Source organism: Aedes albopictus, chromosome 3 (genome assembly GCF_035046485.1).
Source record: "Aedes albopictus strain Foshan chromosome 3, AalbF5, whole genome shotgun sequence".
Classification (NCBI taxonomy): domain Eukaryota; kingdom Metazoa; phylum Arthropoda; class Insecta; order Diptera; family Culicidae; genus Aedes; species Aedes albopictus.
Genome location: NC_085138.1, coordinates 358,537,841 through 358,560,179, shown reverse-complemented (window position 1 = coordinate 358,560,179; position 22,339 = coordinate 358,537,841). Strand labels below are relative to the sequence as shown.

Below are 22,339 nucleotides of genomic sequence, written 5' to 3'. Positions count from 1 at the left end.
GGTTTGGTGAAACTGTTATTTCGTTAAAAATTTATTTTATTCGTCAAATATTTTCTATAGTGAAACTCCTTTGAACCACTAAAATACAAAAACTCCTCAAAGTGCATATATTTTACGATTCAGTATCCATGCTACCCGTCGGATGATAGCTCAGAGTGTCTTCTATCAACTAGGGACGGTTTGGTGAAACTGTTATTTCGTTAAAAATTTATTTTATTCGTCAAATATTTTCTATGGTGAAATTCCTTGAAACTCCCAAAATGCAAAAAGTCCTGAAAGTGCATATATTTTACGATTCAGTATCCATGCTACCCGTCGGATGATAGCTCAGTTTGTCTTCTTTCGACTAGGGATGGTATGGTGAAACTGTTATTTCGTTAAAAATTTATTTTATTCGTCAAATATTTTCTATAGTGAAACTCCTTTGAACCACTAAAATACAAAAACTCCTCAAAGTGCATATTTTTTACGATTCAGTATCCATGCTACCCGTCGGATGATAGCTCTGTGTGTCTTCTTTCGACTAGGGATGGTTTGGTGAAACTGTTATTTCGTTAAAAATTTATTTTATTCGTCAAATATTTTCTATAGTGAAACTCCTTTGAACCACTAAAATACAAAAACTCCTCAAAGTGCATATTTTTTACGATTCAGTATCCATGCTACCCGTCGGATGATAGCTCAGTGTGTCTTCTTTCGACTAAGGATGGTTTGGTGAAACTGTTATTTCGTTAAAAATTTATTTTATTCGTCAAATATTTTCTATAGTGAAATTCCTTGAAACTCCCAAAATGCAAAAAGTCCTGAAAGCAATGTTGCGTTGGATCTTCTTCGCGAGCATTCATTTTTGCATCTTCGCGATCCATTATTCACAAGCATTCGTTTTTTCATTTATGCTTCGCGAAGAACACTCTAGCAAGTCAATGGGAGCAGTGAACGAGGTAGAAAGTTGATCATTTGTGCAGACCACATGCGACTTCCATTCGTTCATGGTGCTCACTCCTTCAATCGTCCTCTTCGTTGCGAGTGCATTTTGACAGTTGCGTTGTGGCTAATCTGGTTGGGAAAGACCTGGCATCAGGCATTAAAATTCTACGCCGAAATCCGGATTTTCCGCAATCCTCGGTGACCGCTCCGGCTCTCCCACTCAGTAGAAGGTGATTTTTTGAATAGAATTAGCCCAAGATTGCTAGAATTGGCGATAAAATGGCAAAAATATGACCATTTTTATTTAGCAGGTACCAGGGTACCATGTTAGCTAGAATGCCGTGCAGCGGGTGCCATTCACGAAGCTGCTCGTGCGAATGGTTTTCTGATCTTCGCGAAGAGCACGCATGATGCATCGAAGCAATCATGTCTTCGGGCGATGAAGTTTTTTTTTTCAGTCGTAACGAGCGACGACGACGATTTGTTGATAACGAACAAAGCTCAAGCTTTGGCAAACCTGTTCACTCGCAGTTCACATGTGCATGGCGAAGCAATATTCATCGCCCTTCGCATGTTTCATCAGTGTTCAGCAATATTGCCTGAAAGTGCATATTTTTTACGATTCAGTATCCATGCTACCCGTCGGATGATAGCTCAGTGTGTCTTCTTTCGACTAAGGATGGTTTGGTGAAACTGTTATTTCGTTAAAAATTTATTTTATTCGTCAAATATTTTCTATAGTGAAATTCCTTGAAACTCCCAAAATGCAAAAAGTCCAGAAAGTGCATATTTTTTACGATTCAGTATCCATGCTACCCGTCGGATGATAGCTCAGAGTGTCGTGCGAATCAAGGAGCTGTCACTTTTCCTTGCGGAAAAATTGTCCGCGCTATTATTCCGTAAGGAAAAGTAACGTTTCTCCCCATACTGGATCAGTTGTCAAAATTACTTGCGGAAAAAGAGGGAATTTTATTTGAGCGCTCGAAACTCAGCTTAAACGCGCAAGTATTTTGCAAAGCCATGCTGAAAATTGACGGGTTCGACTGTCGGATGATTCAAAAAATCTTCAAAATGGAAATATCCTCATGGCAGATTTGCTTCACACATTTTTTCATTGCTATTTCTGTCACTCTACAAGAGGCTCTATCTAAATTTACACATTTTCAGGTTCGGCCGGCCAATCTCATAAAATGGGTGTTTATAAATGGAGTCGCTTGTGGAGTGACAGAGATAGCCGAAAAAATGGGTAAAGCCAATCCACCGTGTAGATGATCTTCGTACTTGCCACACATAAACATGCAAAATGGACGTTACCAAAGCACCTCTCAGTTAATAACTGCACCTAGACATAGAACAAAGTGACTAAGCTGAGGAGCAGGTTTTGCCCCAGTTGGGATGTTACGCCAAGAAAAAGAAAATGCAATGGTAATGGCGACTACTTCAGCGACTTGAGCAGCCCGCACAGCGCTATCATTTTGACTTTGAGGATGTGAAGAAATAAAGGCTCAAATTTACCACTTTTTGCCACCTCAATTTTAGTGCTTAACTTCACAATGCCGTTTTCGTAACATTGTTTTCGATTAACCACCCGAGGCACAAAAAAATGAAATATTTCACACATATTTTAGTGCTTGGTTTTTAGTGCCTGGCGAATTTCTTCTTGGATCCGAACATAGATGTCGCTAAGGTAGGAAAAAATTTTAGTGCCTGGTTTTTTTAGTGCCTGACTTAACACAAGTCTTTATCACATGTTACACTAGCTATGAATTTTGGCAGGGTTCTGATATCACGGCAGTCAAAATTTGTTTAATAACATCTTTTTACAAATTTTGTTCGGTAGCCGGCTAGCAAAAGAAAGTGTATTTTTGTTTTGTTTCTTCGTCGGTGATTTTAAAGTAAACTAAACCACCAAATTCACAGTATTTAGCTTTAAAACTACTGTAAAAATGATGAGTGAACTGTCGCGCGGGTTCCGCGAAGATTGCTACGACTTCTTAGCGGAGTTTACTCGCCACGAATCGACAGAATTCCGCCACTTCTGCTACGAATGGAAACGAATGAACTTCCAGTTTGTGTTCTAGTAAGTTTGGGTGAGATTGCTTCCGAAGTAGGAATTTTTAAATTTGTTTTTTACAGTGGAAGGAATACCGACGTGGAAATGATTGCCTTCGTGACGGAGGCATTGGCCATCGTGAAGAAGATTTTCATGAACTCGAAAAAGCCGCTGGAGAGAATCGGAGCGTTCTATATGTTGTATGCGCTTTACTTCAAGCAGCCGACCGAGCAGTTCTGCAAGATCCGGGTCACTACCACGGATTGGGCCGAATTCAAACAATTTGTCCAGAGCCCGACGTTCGAGCATCATTCGCTGGAGGTTGCGGCCATTTTCTGGAAGATGTTCGTCGGAGATGCTTTTCGGTTCGTACAGGACGAGTTCGAGTATGGGTACGATGCGTTCTTTGTGAGAGGTGATCAATCGGGGCGGTTCGACGATAAGGCGAGAGATTCGTTCAAAGTGGTGCGACAGGCCGAAAAGGAGTTCCGAGCGATGAAGGCCAATACGGGGTTGTATACGGCGCTGGATGCGCTGGAGATGGGGTACAACGAGATGAAGGAGTCGTTAGAAGGTGAGTACCTAGGTTTATATACGAAGTTGTATGTTGAGATGAGGCTTAGACCGGCCCACATTTGTATGGCGAGAAAGAAAAGTTGGAAACATTCACGGGGCACCCTCTAGAATTGTGCCTTTGGATGAAAAGAACAATCTGTGAAAGATTTAGCTCAATCGTTTTAAAACTGAGCTGGCGCAAATGAATTGAAGGTTTGAATGGGATTTTCAGTCCAAATATATGGGAAATTGAATGACCTACAGTCTCTCACTCAGTATGCCGGTTCGGCTAGTTCGATTTAGCTCAGAATTGAAAAGAATGGTAGTTGATACCCTAAGGAACAACTTTGTAGAAGATTATATCATGATAAAACTTAACCCTCTCTTTCCCATGGTAGCACAGGTGATCCACTAGTTTGCACTGTTCATACAAATAGAGGATAAATTAGATAATTTCCATTTTTTCTTCAGATGTTTGTATATGTTTAATGAACTATTATGCCAAGTTTGGTCAAAATTTCTCTGCTCGTTTTTGTTCTACAGCTAAATGATTTTGTGAAAGTCGGTATTTTTTTTCTATTTTAATTCAAACAATATTTGAATGTTCAATATTCCGAAACCTGAACATTATTTTAAACGGAAAAAAATACTAGCATGCCCTGTAGTATGTATATTAGCAGAATTAAATACCGTTTCTCAAACAAGTTGACGATAAAACACTAATTTAATGAACAAACATGTGGATCATCAGTGATCCATTGGGAACATAACAACATTTTTACCCTTCCTGATCTAACCTGTTCCTTGTTAGCATGTTTGTTTACATCCAAGAAATTTGCCATTGTTAATAGTGTTTCATGCAAAAATGTCATTATTTCATATAATATTATCTATCGCCGGAAATAAGTCGCAGATGAATCCAGGAGGATATATATGGTACGATAAGAGAATCCATAGATTCGAAGCGAACTAATAACAACTGCTTATGATAACTGCAAGAAGTCCGACAAGTTTCATTATATTTTACAGAAGGGCTAGATCAGAATCTTGAAATAAATTAAAGGTGTAATGGACGATTCATAAATATAAAGTTTTTGAAAAAAAAACCATATACAAATAAAAAAAAATATATGTGCCTTCAGTGCATCCATCTTCCCAATGGATCACAGGTGATCCACCCCGAAAATCAAATTTTTCATTTCTAACGATATTTTGTTTAGAAACCATTTAATATATTTTTAATTGTCAAAAAACCTCGTGGGAAAGAAAGGTAAAAAGCAGTCAGTTTTTGTCCAAAATGTCACGTCGAACGCATTGACGTCAACAATGCGTTCAAGTTAGCTTCGAATCTATCGGCACAATTAAATGCTGCAAATCTCCTTCCTACTATTAATTCTTTGGTTGATTTTAATTGCTTCATTTAAAGAAAATATTCCCAAGTAACATTGTAAGAATTCAAAAAAGCGACTATGACATTAATAAACTACTAATCAAAATCAACCGTGTAACGTGGGAATGAAAGCCCAAATAACATTTTGAAGTCAGCTGGCTATAGAAGGTTAAAGAAACCTGTCACAATGTCACAAATCCTATAATACTTTCATTAGGATTTGTAACGATCATCAAGCCCTTCTCAAATCCAACCGACTTGGAACTATTGCTTGGGAATACACTCTAATGAGCCCCTGCGGTTCCCCCGTGTTTATCGAGCATGTCTGATGCATATGATCAGCCTGTGGGACGTAATTCGGACCGAGAATCGATTACACGTCGGATCAATAAAACTCTATAACAACTACTGACTTTTATTCCTTTGATATAACAATGAATGACAGTGACATTGAATAAAACTAGGGGTGCACAAATAGTATCACACAGGATCCCCCCCAGTCACACCAGGAATCTAACGCGGTGTCCTGAAGGTGTGACTTTAGTGCGCTGGTCATCTAGCTGACCTTTCTTCTGATTGGATACGAACGCTGGCTTAATACGGTCGATGGATATCCTCTGAATTTTGGGCTTACCACCAAATTCCGGTGGAAGACTGCGACGTCGCTAAAACGGCGGTCATAACACCATTTGGGCTCTTCGAATTCACCCGAATGCAATTTGGATTGTGCAATGCAAGTCAGACCTTTCAGAGGTTTATGCACAGTGTGTTCGCCGATATGGAATTTGTCGTAGTTTTCGTCGATGATATCTGCATTGCGTCAACATCCAAGTTGGAGCATCACCAACATGTGCGTGCGGTTTTTGAGCGACTCAAGTCATATGGGCTTGTTATAAACGTGGCGAAAAGCCATTTCTCGCAAAGCCAAGCGTGGAATTCCGGGGTTACGTTGTGAGCAAGGATGGAGTGCTTCCACTTCCAAGCCGAGTGGATGCCGTCGTTAAATTCCCTCTTCCGTCAAACGTTAAAGAACTTCGTCGTTTTTCGGCACTTGTCAACAGCTACAAACGGTTTATCCCCCAAGCTACGGATATTCAGCTCAATTTGCGAAAAATGATTCCCGATAATCGCAAGAACGACAGAAGAAATCTAACATGGACGAAGGAAGCTGAGAAATCGTTTTTGGAGTGCAAACAATCACTAGCATCAGCGACCCTGTTGCACTACCCGGACGCCAGTAAACCGTTAAGTTTGTTGATCGATGCTTCCAATACCGCAGCAGGAGCAGTTCTTCAGCAGTACGACGAGGGCAGTTGGAAACCCATAGGTTTTTATTCTGAAAAGTTTTCATCCCCTCAGCTCAAATATTCCACATTTGGAAGGGAGCTGACTGCAATGAAAATGGCTGTTCAATATTTTCGACACTTACTGGAAGGCAGAAAGTTCATCATTTTCACCGACCACAAGCCACTTACGACAGCTTTGATTCGAGCCCCAGTTCTAGACTACCGCATGAAGAGCGGTATCTTCAGTACATTTCCCAATTCACCAGCGATATTCGTCACATCAGTGGTCAGCTGAACGTCGTCGCGGATGCGTTATCGAGAGTTGCAGCCATAAACGTTCCTGTTGCATTGGATTACGAAGCGATTGCCAAAGATCAACAGCAAGATTCCGAGTTGACACAACTTCTACAAGCGCCAACATCCTTGAAATTGGAACTACGGAAAACGTGCCTGTCATCGGTTCCCTTATATTGCGATGTATCACAACAAAAGGTTAGACCGTACATTCCGTTGCGACATCGACAGGCAGTGCTGAAACAAATCCACGACCTAGCTCACCCAGGCATACGCTGCACTCGCCGGTTGATCACTGATCGATTTGTGTGGAAAAATGTCAACAAGGACGTCAAGCAGTTCGTCGAAAGTTGTGTATCGTGCCAGCGCTCCAAGGTGCATAGACACAATAAGCACCCGTTGAAAAGCTTCCGTTTCCTGATAGTCGATTCCGCCATGTCCATATGGATTTGGTAGGACCGTTACCACCGCCAAACGGTAATCGGTACCTGCTTACGGTTGTGGACAGATTTTCTCGGTGGCCAGAAGCGATTCCGTTACCCGACATGACTGCTGAGACAGTAGCTCGAGCGTTCGTCGACACGTGGATTTCACGATTCGGTATTCCGGATACTATAACCACAGATCAAGGAAGGCAGTTCGAATCGGATCTTTTTCGCGAGCTGTCGAAGTCAATTGGAGCTAGACACATTCGAACCACCGCTTATCACCCTCAATCCAACGGACTCGTCGAGCGGTTTCATCGTACTCTAAATGCTTCCATAATGGCAGTTGATAAGAAGAATTGGTGTACTCAGCTTCCAGTCATCTTGCTGGGATTAAGAACCGCTTATCGTACCGATTTCGGCTGTTCGGTTGCAGAATTGGTGTACGGCCAAACGCTTCGTATACCGGGAGAATACTTCGAAGCTTCTAAAGACGATTGCGAACGGTCGCAGTTTGCAAAGGACTTGAAATCAGTTATTCGCAAATGGAAACCCATCGATCCAGATCATCATGCCAAGCCACACGTGTTCGTGAATAACAAACTTCAGAGCTGCAGTCACGTGTTTGTTAGGGTGGATGCAGTCAAAAGACCACTCGTTCCACCTTATGATGGTCCGTTTGAAGTTGTTGCCCGTTACGAGAAGTTCATGGATCTTCAAATAAATGGTAAGGATCGCTTTGACGTTGGGTGGCATTCTCTGCAGAAACAACATTTTCATGAGGTCATCGGTTACGTTTAACCCAGCGGCAAGCTCGAGCATTTTTGCGAGCAAATGCGTTGGCCGCATATCGCCAAGATCGCACGAACTGAGCAATCTCTCCAATCTCTCTTCCGCAGACACTTGGAAACGCGAAATTAGACGGGTCTTCACAGCGTTATATTTATCGACCGCAGGCGGCTGTGTCACTAGGTCCGTTACGTGGCAAATTACCGTCTGGTCAATCTTTGCTACGATATGGTAAAACTTCGTTTCGTCCTTAACAACGTTTGCTAGGGCAAACTGAGCTTCTGCCTGTGCAAACCACATGACAGGATCATTCTTCCAAAATTCTGGAAGCTTCACGGCGACACTAGCTGCAACCGCGGCGGCGTCAGCAACGTTATTTACGGCGGGATCCGTCATCGAGCGATGATAAAAACGTTCGGACACAAATTTATTAAACTTTTCGCCGTCGGGGTCACCAATGTGGGACGTAATTCGGACCGAGAATCGATTACACGTCGGATCAATAAAACTCTATAACAACTACTGACTTTTATTCCCTTGACATAACAATGAATGACAGTGACATTGAATAAAACTAGGGGTGCACAAATAGTATCACCACAAGCCATACTCTATCTGCAGCAGCCGATTCGTGATGAACCGTTGGAGGCGCATTGAAGTGTTAAAAAGGTGATATGTTTCACTAAAGAACACTCAAATCAAAATGAAACTCCTTCACTTTAATGCCGTCAACCCCTACGAACTTGGCCAGGGTGAATGCAGTTTATAAAGTTGTTGAAATAACTAATCCAGTTGTAACAGCGAATTGGGCGAAAATCATTCTATACCAACGTCATAGCCAGTACGGCTTTACCGGAGAAACTGCCATAAACTTCTTGCCAGTAGATCTCTTTTGAATTTAGATGGGCCACTCCCAAAGTATCGTACGGTAAGAGGTTTTATATTGATTTCAAGCCCTAATTTTATCTAGAGAGCTTTTTTTCCTACTAGGTGCTCGGCCGCTTTCAATAATTGTTTAAAGCGTGCCTTCAAGTGTCACTGCATGATGAATATCTTCAAAAAACTGAAGGATTCGCCGACAGCTGGCTCAAAGCGAATGTACCAAACAGCTGCTAGTTCGATATTCTGCGTTTTCATGTACCAGAATTCTTCAGTTCGAAACAATCGAGGTTACGAAAATATGGCGGACAGGCCACTGGAACGGTTTACTTCGATTTCGGTATAACGTGGGATACATTGAAAGTTCCAGAATCTTCAGAAATTTATGACGAACGTTTGTTCCGAGCTGTCGTTTTTTACAACAGCGCCCATTAGCAACTTTAAGAGCAATTTGGAACACCTACTTTTATTATTTGGTATCAAGTTTGAACTATATTATTGGATTTTTTCGAGGATACCCACAAATGAAAGAAGATACACGCAGAAAAATGGCGCTTGTTTAAAACAATAAAACGCATGGTTGATTTTCAAACTGAGAATTTACTTATTCCAAAGTTATATTTAATTGTTTTCATTTAGAGTTTATCGATAAAAACAACCGATTACCATCATTTCATATAATGTCAAAAATTTCATTTGTTTCAACAAAATAAAAACCATAAACATGGTCCGAAAGCACTCACACATCTATAAAATGCTTACCCCAACATCGCCACAACGAAGAAGGTGCAGCAAATCCATCACGCCAACTTCCAAGTGCAGCTTTGGCCGTGATGGATAACGCGCAGGTACTCACGACAGCATCCACAAAAAGTTGTTCGGTTTCGCCTTTTTTGTCTTTTTTTATCCATCACGGCCAAAGCTGCACTAGGAAGTTGGCGCGATGGATTTGCTGCACCTTCTTCGTTGTGGCGATGTTGGGGTAAGCATTTTATAGATGTGTGAGTGCTTTCGGACCATGTTTATGGTTTTTATTTTGTTGAAACAAATGAAATTTTTGACATTATATGAAATGATGGTAATCGGTTGTTTTTATCGATAAACTCTAAATGAAAACAATTAAATATAACTTTGGAATAAGTAAATTCTCAGTTTGAAAATCAACCATGCGTTTTATTGTTTTAAACAAGCGCCATTTTTCTGCGTGCACAATTAATAAATTTGGTTGATATCTGATTAAACGTATATTAAGCTTTAAATCAGCCTTTCAATGTTGAGGTTCAGCTAAAGGTTGAATTAACTAAACAAAATTAGATGTTTAGCAGCTGAATAAAGGATTGTGCCTGTTGTGCTTAGCTTTTGTTCAAATGAAGGCTGTTTTAAAATAGTTGGAAAAACGTTTGTACAGCATCAAATTGCTCCAAAATGATACGGAACATGCCCATATTGTCCACATAGCATCGTCCGGCACAGGATCCTGCTTGCTGCCGTCGGAGAGCTACGTCAATCTTCTCCTGTATCCGGTTAAGAATCTTTTTGCAGAAAACTTTGAGAACGATACACAGTAACATGATGCCCCGAAAGAGCGAAAATCATAAGTAAGGATCCTGGGGAAAAAGTTATAGTAGAGCGGTGTCGGCACCTCTCAAAAGTCAAATTTTCTGTGAGAGTAAGCAGGCCAGCATAAATTCGTGCAAGGGACCATACCAGCGACTAATTTTAGTGGATAACTGACACTGAGGAAGATTACAAGTGGTAGTCGAAATACGCGTATCTGTCAAAGGATAAGCAGAATAGGGCGGAATTAAATGGTACGAAACTGATTACACTCATTCGAAGACTAATTTTTGTTCGACATAAAAATAAAAAATAAAAAATAAAAATATATTAATTTTTTTATGTGTAAAATGTTGGGGAATGGGGAGGGAAACGGAAGGAGATAGAGATTGAACGAGTGTAAAGCTGCATGTGATTTCAACAAACACGTTGGTTGGTTTAAACTGTAGAACCTATTGTTTGTTTCAAACTAAATATTAGTTGATTTAAACGATCGTTGGTAGAATATATCACCATATTGGTTTGTTTTGGTAACTGTTGGTAGCGAATAACTCACAAAATGGTTAAATCAAACTATCATATTTGTAGGCTGAGTAATTACTTACATTAGGCTGAGTAATTACTTACATTAGGGGTACTCACTAAACAGATTAAATAGCTGCGTAAGCCATGATTTTCTGCTTATTTGAAATGCTTCATGATTTTGCGATTGAAATAATCAAATATTGCTTTGATGATCGCGACCTTTTTAAGTGAATCCCCCTATTATAGTTTGTTTTAACAAACGGCGATAGTTGAATTCTATTAATATTCCAAATGGGAAGGGGATTAATTCGTCTGGTTATTTGCTAACGGGTAACAACGTTAGCTGAGAAAACCGAAGGAACATCATCAGTAAAAGCTATGCACCCAGAATAAACTGTGATCATAAACAATACACTGCCGCTGCATCCATGATACGCTAATAAGACCCGTCAATAGTCATTTACGGATTTAAGACATGCTTGAGGAAGACTTGCTAGTACTGAAACCTGAGCTCGCTGCACTCTTTGGTGACCCAGTGCGAACCGCGATATATATTTGTCAACTATGTTAGTCATAAGGATATGTATTTGCAATGGTGTTTTGTTTGATTTACTACATAATCGATTATTACTGAACCTCCGGCAGCGGGAACAGTTGATCCCAGAAAGAAAATCTTTCGGTAAAGAGTCCTGTTTCCATCTTCAGATCTTCTCCAATGTTGAGATAGTTGTCTACTCGTTCCGTAACGGGAGTCCAGTTGGGTTTGTCGATTCCTTGAACGGTGTTAGGATCTCTGCAATAATGGAGTTCAAATATTAGAAGTCCTCCCTGAAAACGACGAAAAGAAATTTACCCAGATTTAGCGAACGCTGTCCACATTCCAGTGAGACGTTCTACAGTTTTGCTTTCCGGATCGGTTACGTTGAAAATGGGTGCCACCGATGGGATCGATAGTAAATACAGCAGATCATCATGGTGGACGGCTCCGTATGGAGTTTGATCGTCAGGATAATAGAAGAAACTGTACCGTCCGACGTAGGAGAATTTGTACTGATAGACAGGGGTATGTGGCGAAACTAGTTGAACAAAACGATGAACTGCAAACCCAATCAGGCTGTCGGCAAATAGCTGAAATGGATTTTGGTCAAATCAGAAATACTAATTTTATGCTAGTAGCGAACTTACATAATTCAACCCTTGTATTGATCGGTTCAGACTAAGCGGTTCATCACCTAGAAATTTCTCTCGTAGTTGTCTCGTGATGTTTAATCGATTAGTAGGATAATCGTCGTATAAGAAAAGAACTGGTGCAAGTGTGTCAAAATTCGTATCCAGCTCATTTCTCAATGTATCGTTTCGCAAAAATGATACAGCTGGTCCCGCAAACTCGTCCTGAGTTATTCCAGCAATTACTGGAACCTTCACGAAGTCACCTTTCAAGAAGGACTGCGTAGGATCTTCTGTCAGAAATCGCTCTTGTCCAAAATCCGGTTCTACCACCGCCGTCCAGAGCAGAACCGGGTTCCAGGACAGGACAAACATGTCAGCCAAAGTATCCGCATAATCTGACGCTGGTTTTTCTCTCAAACAGTCAACCATTTCCGCAATATCTGCTGTAGTACAGTTCAATAGTGTAGCTTGCTTCTGAGCCAGATGGATCTGATCCGTTGGTATTTGTACCTGACTCACTCCGGAAGCACTCATCACAATCACTCGATGGAACAAACCCTTTGACATCGGTGATACCATGTGTAAAGTATTGCTCAAAGCTCCGGCACTGTATCCCATCAGAGTAACCGAATCCGAGCGTCCTCCAAAAGCCGAAATGTGATCCCGAACCCACTTCAAAGCCATCACTTGATCCTTGAATCCGGCATTCCCTGGGCAGTCCTTCGTTCCGGTGCTCATGAATCCCAGCGATCCCAAACGATAGTTGATCGTCACCAGGACCACGTCCTGGTCCATCAAGTTCTGCGGCCCGGCATTGTTCTTGCTCTGTCCGGAGAATACGTAGAATCCTCCCGGATGAAGGTAAACCAGTACGTCCCTCGGCGCAATTCTCACATTCTCACCCGGTATAACACTGGAATACACGTTCAGCCTCAAGCAATCCTCCGACACATCACTCTGGTCCAGTGCCGGCTGTGGACACATCGGCCCATCTTCCGTGGCATCTAGCGTTCCGTTCCAGGCGTCCACAGGCTGAGGTGGTTGGAACCGAAGCTGTCCCACCGGTGCGTTAGCATACCGAATACCGCGAAAAGCGTAGAATTTTCGTCCCAGGCGGGACTCCAAAATCGTACCCCGGATGCTGCCGAGTCCGGTGTGCACGATGGGAGGTTGACCGGGACGGGCGAACGTTGTGGACGCCCCCAGTTGAACAACCAAAACGAGCAGCGCTATGAAATACATCGTCGCGTAGCTGCTGCGAGAACGAGACTGGAATGACGTTATCAGAACACCGGTCAGCGCTTATAATGGCTCTCTGATGTGCTTGATGCTCTCTACATTATGGGGATTTTTTTTTTGTGGGGCAGTTTGCGTTGGCGATGTGAATGGGTAATAAGTTTCTATAGGTAAATGCAAAACAGGGGTACCGCCTGGTGAACTTCAAAGAGAAAGCTTGCGCGGAATAAGATCTGAGCGATTCTGAATCATCGAATCGGGTGTCATTCGTAAATTCGGTACAGTAAAAAAAATCATCCTAAATTACTACACGTTATATAGTACTAGAATAGACATAGATTTTAAAATAACAAAAATAACTGCAAAGGTTTTTAAATGCGCAACTATCACATCTTTCGTTATTAGTGAATGAACCATTTTCTTTTATTATTGGTGATAACGTGTTTGTTATGGTTAAATATAGCGTGTTGTTGTTTATCAGCTATTATGAAATCCAATCATCTCTCCTAACATTCTAGTAATATCCAGTTATTGGAAGCGGGATTTTTTATCTCCCATTTTCTGGTGATGGCTATTGAGTCGAATGTAATTAATCACATGTCGCTCCGTTAGAATATTATAGGTTTGAAACTACCTGTTCGGTATCGCTGAATATCTCAGCATGACTTTGTCAAAGTGCAACGTTCAACGAAATACCAATCCGTGTTGGTATTTATGATTGATATTTAAGGCTCAAGCATCCGTCATCATTTTTCGGAAAATAAATAGCAGTTTTTTCGTTGTGAATGAAAAAATAGGCTATGACAATATATTTATTTATTTATTTATTTATTTAATTGTATTTCTTCATCTGACCTCTGGGGTCTTAATGAAGTGTGGTTGGGAAAAGCCTTTTAAGGCATATAAACCCACATCTTAACATATAACACATTCAACATACAAAATTAAAACTAAGAACTAATACTCACATTTTAAAAATAACAAATCTAAGTTTAACAAAATACGTTAATGGAAATCAAATTCATCAAAAACATTATTAAAATTTACTACCATATACCTAAGAGGATCATGTTGTCCATATCGGCTATTGCGAGAATCTAAATGGAGAAAGTTGCGACGTCGTGGCGGCCGTTCAGAAACGTAAATACGAAGCTCAGAGAGTAAAGCTGGAGCATCAATCTCGCCATTCGATAGCTTCCCAATAAAGCTGGATTGCATAGACGATCTCCTTTTCTCCAAAGTATCCAACCCCAAGCATGCACCGATGCTCATACGGAGGAAGATGCACAGCGTCCCGCCAGGGTAGGCCCCGAAGAGCTAATCGCACGAATTTCCGTTGTACAGCTTCAAAACGATCTATCCAATTCCGGTTATACGGGCACCAAACAGCTGCTGCCGTTTCCAAAATAGAGCGAACTAAAGCGCTGTACAGAGACTTTAGACACACACAAAGGATCTCGAAATCCATCAGCAATTTTAAAAATGAAGCCCAGCTGTTTGTTTGCTCTAGTAAAGGTCCCATTAGACATGACAAATACAGTCGACTCTCCACATGTCGATGTTCTACATCTCGATATCTCTCCCTATCTCGATGGTTTGGCCAGTCCCTTAAATCTGCATACATTTTACATTTCTACATGTCGATATCTCCTTATCTCGATATCCCTCTATCTCGATGCGATCTCATTCGTTTTTGTTCGGGATTTTCTCTCCATATGTCGATATGCCCGTTTTTACAGGTTGCTAGATCTCGTTTCTTAGGTGCAAAACATTCTGAGAAGGTGAAGTGACATCTGTTTGTTGACGGTTTTTCCTAGTTACGGACGATTTTTCAATCTAGTGTGCATTACAAATTGGTTCTTGAGTTCGATCTCTCCCTATCTCGATGGTCCCTTCAATATCGAGATGTAGAGAGTCAACTGTATTTGGTCAAACAAGCCCAACAAATGACCAACACAACGTAAATCATGGCAACCTCGGATGAATGTCGGACTACCATGGCAAATATTTGTCATTATGACAAACAGTCTAATGGCCCCTTAAGTACATCATCATAGTGCGGCCTGAACGTCATCTCCGTATCCAGTATCACTCCAAGATCCTTAATCTCGCTCTTCCGCTCCAACTTTTCACCTGACAAAGAGTATTCAAAGTGGATAGGATTCCGTTTTCGGCTAAAAGAAATTGCATTGCATTTTCCCACGCAGAGTTCCAATCCATTTCGCCTGCTCCAGCATTCAAAAGAGTTTAACGTTGCCTGAAGTGCAACTGCCTGAAGTGCCTGGAGTGCCTGAAGTGCAATACTGGTGACCACGATGAAAAACTTCACGTCATCGGCTTAGAACTCTCTTTCACGTCGTTGATAAACAGCGAAAATGAAAGTGGTCCAAGATTGCTTCCCTGTGGCACTCCAGAGGGAATAGGAATTGAATCCGACTGGGTCGAACCAATGCGCACTTTCATAGATCGACCAGATAAATACGAGTCGAACCATCAAACGAAGCCGGCGGATACTCCCAATTTAGCAAGCTTATTGAGGAGAATCCTATGATTCACACGATCAAACGCTGATTTGATTGAACAGCTTCATCAATGGCATTAAAAATGCAGTGGAACACCTTTTCAGCAAAGATGACGGAATGCCATCAGGTCCAGGTGACGTAGAATACTTCAGCTTCCGAATTGCATTAAGGTTGAAGGATTCGTCATCGATATAACCGTCATCATTGAAAATGTGAAAGCAGTTTTCTCGTTCAAATCTGAAATTTTCGCAGTAAAAATGTGTTGCGGGTGTAGAATAGAGTACAGTGAATACATTTTCTCTGCAAGCAGTTAAGTTTTGAACGAGAAAACTGCTTTTGCATTTTCAATGATGACGATTATATCAATGATGAATCCTTCAACCTTAAGAACGTGTTCTCCAGTGACATCGAAAATACCAAAATCGATTACATCCGATGGAGTATCACTGATGGCCTCAGCGATTAGTGCAGGCGTGACATCGGCGCTCGAGAATGCAGACTTGAAGTGTTGCGCAAAAAGGTTACACTTTCCAGAAGCAGTATCTACCGAAGATTCTCCAAAGTGCATGGCAGTCGGTAGTCCATCTTCCTTGCGCTTAGACTTTACAAAAGACCAAAAGCATTTTGGGTGTAGTCGAAGATCCCTCTGAACTCGGTCAACATATCGAGCGTAGGAAAGTCGATTGTAGCTAGTGTATTTGTTGCTAGCAAACACGAAACAACGTTTCAGCTGAGGAGAACGATTCCGTCGGTATTTTCGAAGTGCTGACCTTCTTCGGCATTTCAGTTTACGGAGGTATCGGTTTGTCCAGGGTGGTTTTAACGGAGGACGCTTGAAAGGGACACGATGCTCAATAATCCGTCGAACTTCACTGCTGAACGATTCTACCATGTCATCCAAATTAAGATCTGAATCCAAAAATTGCCAATTAATTGTAAAAATGTCATTGGTGAGCACTTCATAATCAGCACGATGGAAATCGAAAAGTGCGCCTTCTGGAGCCTGCTCGTATTTTACCGGTAGAGATATCAAAATATCGATTCCTATTGCGGGGTGAGCGGTATCGGCTACAACGAACGCTTCGACTGCTTCGGGAAGATGACAGGCTGGTAGTGACAAGTCATTCACCAGAACCAGATCAAGAATACCGTTATTGGCGTTTTTAACCGAATTAATTTGCGTCAAGTTATGGAAGCAAAAGCCATCGTATAGTATAGTACCGGGACCTGTGTGATTTGAACCTCTACACACTCAGAATAAATTACAGTATTCGGTGAAAAAAATCACCGAAACTGGTCTGTAAACAAGCAAACTACAGTATTACGGCGAAATCGATGAAATTGCAGGAGAAAATCGGTGAAATCTAAGAAATCACCAAAGAACCGGTGAAATCAGACAAATTTACAGGAGACCTGTGAATATTTTACCGAACAGATCGGTGATGGGACTATTTTACCGTACTACTGTAAAATGCGTTTGACAGCCACGCCGGCAGCTCCGAGCATCAGTTCTATTACAATTTGCGCATCATCTCCAAGCAAGACTCTCTTGTACAGTGGCAGCAAGTGTGGTTCCTGATCAGAAGGTCATGTATTCAATCCTATCATCGACGTTTTTTATGAAAATATTGTTTTTTTTTGTGCCCGCATAAAATCGCCGTAAATTTGTAAAATTTACCGTACGTTCAGTGATATTGAGAATTCATTTGTAAACAAACATACCGAACGTTCTGCGATTTTTACGGTAAATTTGTAAAAAGTACCGAACGTTCCGGTAATTTTGACAGATGCATTTTCCTGAGATTCGCAGTACGTTCGGTGGTTTGAAAAATCACCGAACTTTTTACCGTACGTTCAGCTGTTGAGATTACGGTAAAATTTTACCGTAATCCGTCATTTTTTCTAAGTGTGTAGTATCAAGTTTAAGGCCACCATCCTCAGAACGCTTCGACTGCTTCGGGAAGATGACAGGCTGGTAGTGACAAGTCATTCACCAGAACCAGATCAAGAATACCGTTATTGGCGTTTTTAACCGAATTAATTTGCGTCAAGTTATGGAAGCAAAAGCCATCGTATAGTATAGTACCGGGACCTGTGTGATTTGAACCTCTAGTATCAAGTTTAAGGCCACCATCCTCAGAAGGTAACCAAAGCATCTCCGAATGGTAGAGCATAATCGTGTTGGCTTAAGGGCTGTTTGCAGTTCAGAAGGAATTTTTCGGCCTATCTTGATGCATGGGAAATTCCTTGCCTGAATCGCCCAAGAAACCGTTTTTCTTCCATCGCAGTACGCAGTTGCGAAGAAATGACAATTCAAATGGCAGTCACCGTACAAAGTTTCTACCAGGAATCGCTCAAGAAGTTTCTTGAGCGATTCCTTTTGAACTCGAAACCTCGCTTTAAACCGGACATAACAGAGTCGATGGATTCCAAGTGCTGCTGAATGAGGAACAGGTCGTTTTTGTAATCCGGGGGTAGATGGGTAGATAAAGTACTCCAACACTGACATCAAACCCATCTAGATGAACCTTCACCCAGAGTTGCTCTAACCGATTACTAACAGGCGAAGGGTCAATACAAGATTGAAGACTATACGAAACGGCCACTAGAACTCCACCACCTCTTGTTTTTCTGCTGTTTAGCCTACTGCGATCAGTTCTGTACACTGTATATGCGTTACCAAACAGCTGAGTAGAAGATATAACGTCATCGAGCCAAGTTTCCGTCTACACAATGACGTCGTACTCCGCTTCCGCAGCTGCTACGAAGAACGAAACGATTTTAGTGCGAAGTCGTCTGGTATTGTGATAATACACTCTCAGTTGTGAGAAAGGGTCAGGTTCAGGGTCAGCGGCAGTCGAAACACTAGGAGCGGTCTCAAACACAAGACCGGGACAAGCGTGGTGACTGGAACCAGCGTGGCGCCTAAAATCAGCATGGCTGCTGGAATTGAGAGGTACTTCAGGCAGCGAACTGAACGTATTGAGAGCGTACTTGCCAGAGAACGGATTTCGGAAGACCCCGTCTCCTGTCTCAAACACAGGACCGGGACGACTGCTGGTCGCTGGCTGGATTGGCACGACTGTGTTGAGCGGATTCGGGGCTTCCTTTGGGCTTGCGGCAAGTGTGCGTTCCGGTGGTTGGTAGCGGAGCGCTGGAGAACGTGATAGAGGACTCCCCTGGCGACTGGAAGCAGCGTGGCGAGCGGGGCTAGCGTGATGATCTGAACCAGCGTGGCTACTTGAATTGAGAGGTACTTCAGGCAGCGAACTGAACGTATTGAGAGCGTACTTGCCTGAGAACGGATTTTGGAAGACCGTATGCACTGTATTCTACTTCTCAACGAGAAAAATGCTTTCAAATATTTGAGGATTATGATGATTTCAATGACGAATTGTTCAACATTACCCTACCAATCCCAATCCTACTGAGTAATACAGTGTGCAGGGCTGGTAGCAAGTCACTTTTTAGTGACTTAGTCACTTTTTTTGGGTTGGTCACTAAAAAGTCTCTTTTTTCAAGGTCAGGTCACTAAAGTCACTATTTTCACCTAAAAAGTCACTTTTTTCAACTTTTTTGGGAAATTGATAAAATACGGATTGAAAAATATTCAAAAATGTTAAACCATCAAATGATGCCACATTAAAAAAGTCAAATTTTCCCTATACAAACCGTTCCATAAAAAAAAATCACTTCGCAACTACTTTTATGTCTTTCTTTAGGATCCATGGGAGACATTGAAAGAAAATTGGCTACTACTTGGCAAGTAGTACTTGCTCCTATCCTGCAATTTCAATCAAGTTGTCGGCGATGATTGAAATATTCCAACATAAAATTACCATATTAGCCATTAAATACCTCTGAGGAAACATTTGGTCGTCATGACCACTTTTCTCGGTAGATCAATCATTGCAGAATCTAAAGCTGGTATTAGATTTCTTAGTGAAGCGTGTTTTTAGGAATTGCAATCTATTTTGTAAACTGGAACAGCCATCGTCATGCACAGATAAACGCCCAAAAGTAAGCAATGCCTTTGTAATTTCATAGTGTTGAAGCTGTTGTGTTTAAATTGTTTATTCAAATGTTTACAACACCTCAAATAATGAGAGTGAACCATGCACGGCCTTGAATAATCTTTAAAGACCATTACAGCGCTTTGCGGGTCTCTAAATTCCTTCGCTGACATTATTACATTACGGACATTACGGACCTTCACAGACCTGCACAAGACAAGCACTGGTTGTTTTGTGGACTGGACACAAAGGCTTATATTCCATGGAGATCTTGTAAGATCTGTACCATGTATACAGTTCAATATAATACTCCATTTACATTGGTCTGGGGCGTATAGAATAGTCATTCGTATGCACCTACATTTCATGGAATTTTGGGACGACCTAGATCATATGTAGAACTAAAAGTAGTAAAACTGTTATAGAAATCTTCAAAACATATGCCTTTAAAAAACAACATCAATGGAATCCAATCACTGTACGTGTGTATCGAAACAACTTTTATATATATTGGAAGACTGAGTTCCATAAAGTTTGGAGAGTTTTATAAACTAACGCAAACATGTTTTGTATGGGGCCGCCCCATGGTGCGTCGGTGAGAGTGCAGGCCTAATAGTAAGTCGCTATTTAGTGGCTTGGTCATTATTTTAAGTCCCCAAATAAAATTAACAACTTCTCCCAGAATTCTTGTAACTACATATTATGAAAATTTAACCGGAAACTATGAGACAATTCAAATAAATTAGTAAATATGGGACATTTTGAAGAAATAAAGAGTTCTATTACATTTTCATAGGCTATTAAAAAACCGGTTTTCTTGTATGTAATTCTTCTGAAAATTTCCAAGAGGGTACGTAGAGAAATATTTCAAGTATTACATCAAAACCACTGAATTATTTTCTGTTATTCATTTTATTTTATATTGCAAGAATTTTTGCAAAAATATTCAAAAAATCATATTTGAAAAATTCTTATTCAAATTCATTCGCACATTTTTAAGCATTTGTCTATCTTAGTTTCCATCAAGGTGAAATTCATGACAGAAAACATCCAACAAGTTTTCCAAGAGTTTCATAATTTATTTATTTTTTCTTGACAGAATTTCCATGCCATGCTCATCTAGTTCTGCACAATATATTCTATAAAATTGTAAATACATGCAGCTTTGTACAATTTTAGGAATGGAAGATGAAAGTTTTTCTTGAACATTTTCATTATGCGGTACTTCAGGGTTTTCTGAATCAAATTCGTTCTACAATGTTTCCTCAATCAGCATATTTTTGTGCCAAAAGTCACTATTTAGCCACTTTTTTGCTATCTGAAAGTCACTATTTGGTCACTATTTCAGAGATTTTGGTCACTAAAATAACTATTTTGACCATCAGTTCCTGCTACCAGCCCTGAGTGTGGGATACCCCTATTGCCCAGTACAACATTATGTGCTAGACACCCCTAGACTAGCTGTCAGTTGACGGCCAATCCATGCCACGCGACTAGCAACACGGCCTCCGCCGATGTGTGCGAACAGCGCACGAATGCTTCCTCTTTCTTCGGTGAACGGTCGGACGCGTCGGACGCATCTCCCGGTACAGCAGTCATAACAGGCCATTGGGTGATTCTTGCTTGGGAGCGAATTCCCAAATTCCACAATGGCGTTCCTGCCAGGTTTTGTTGTCCGGATGGGCAGCAAAACAAATAAAAGAACCGAACTTAGCACCCAGTAAGAATCACCTAATGAGCTAGTATAACGGTAAGTGAAAAAAAAAGATTCTGAATTGGAAACAAAAAGGTTTGCGTTTGGAGAAAAAGTGATAATCGACACGTGATTCCCGCTGTAGGGTGAATATACAACGCGGAGAGGTAGCTTTGTGTCGGAAGTGTAGCTGTTGTGGTGATAGCGCTGGCTCCTGTAACAAGTGTGCGGAAGTGATTTTTTTTTGCCCACCAATCGAGGTAATCGAGTTACGTTTGTATGACGATTGAGAATAGTGAAGGTTTCGTTTTCATTTTTTTTTTCTAAAATGGAGTTAGTCTGCTCTATCAGATCTTAATGTAAATATTTCATTTTTTGGATGCAGAGGATGGTTCGGACATGTGACTATCGTATTCACTGTGAATACTGTTAGTGTATATTTTTCAGTGAAATCTGTGGGTTTCTAGAATTTATTTTTATTTATTTATTTATTTTTATGCTTTAATACATGTAGAGTAAGGAATTCTCCTTTTTTAATTCTACAATTAGATATTTCATCGGTTAATTAAATTCTGACCATTCTTACTTAAATATTCTTTACTCTTTTTAAATTATCTAATTCCTTGTCTCAATCCATGCCGTGACCTCTCTACGAAACGAATGCAAATTACTAAGTGATTTGATAGCTGATGGAAGTTGGTTCCAATAAACAATGCCACGTATAAAGAAGGTTCCTCCATAGTGCGAAGTGTTGAACTGAGGCAATCTATAGTTTCTGTTACGAGTTCCTCGGAATGCTTGAAATTTATCAAACAAGTAAGTTGGTTTTTCATTGCTTATTATTTTAAATATTGCAAGACAAGAGCGTAATTTAAGAAAATTATAAAATGAGCATCCCAATAGTTGCTGATGATGGCGTGTTACATTAGAATACCATGTAAGGTTAAAGACCCATCGGACGCAACAGTTCAAAGCTACTCGTAATCTATGCATTGCTGTAGCTGAAGCATTTAATAGAAGTTCAC

The 22,339-nt window shown here is 40.9% G+C and overlaps 2 protein-coding genes across 2 annotated transcripts in view; one reads left to right on the top strand and one right to left on the bottom strand.

Annotated features, from left to right (window-relative positions):
• The first annotated feature begins 2,753 nt into the window (after nt 1–2,753).
• LOC109428912 (uncharacterized) overlaps nt 2,754–22,339 on the top strand; it is a 54,508-nt gene continuing 34,922 nt past the window's right edge. Inside the window, exons 1-2 of the mRNA XM_019704753.3 lie at nt 2,754–3,007; nt 3,064–3,554. Coding sequence (XP_019560298.2) covers nt 2,874–3,007; nt 3,064–3,554 — 625 coding nt within the window. The 5' untranslated portion in view covers nt 2,754–2,873. The remainder of the gene's footprint in view (nt 3,008–3,063; nt 3,555–22,339) is intronic.
• On the bottom strand, nt 11,171–13,153 carry LOC109414915 (juvenile hormone esterase-like). Its single transcript, XM_019688766.3, has 3 exons — nt 11,866–13,153; nt 11,534–11,808; nt 11,171–11,473 (listed from the first exon to the last, which is right to left on the bottom strand). The coding sequence occupies exons 1-3, from the start codon at nt 13,090–13,092 to the stop codon at nt 11,308–11,310; spliced, it is 1,668 nt and encodes a 555-aa protein (XP_019544311.3). The 5' UTR covers nt 13,093–13,153; the 3' UTR covers nt 11,171–11,307.

Excerpts from the sequence above, each read along its gene's own strand:
- LOC109414915 (XM_019688766.3), bottom strand. The coding sequence starts at position 13,092 with ATGTATTTCATAGCGCTGCTCGTTTTGGTTGTTCAACTGGGGGCGTCC. Across the intron at positions 11,809-11,865 it reads CAATACAAGGGTTGAATTAT|CTATTTGCCGACAGCCTGAT; the intron begins GTAAGTTCGCTA and ends AATCCATTTCAG. Across the intron at positions 11,474-11,533 it reads ACAGCGTTCGCTAAATCTGG|AGATCCTAACACCGTTCAAG; the intron begins GTAAATTTCTTT and ends CCATTATTGCAG.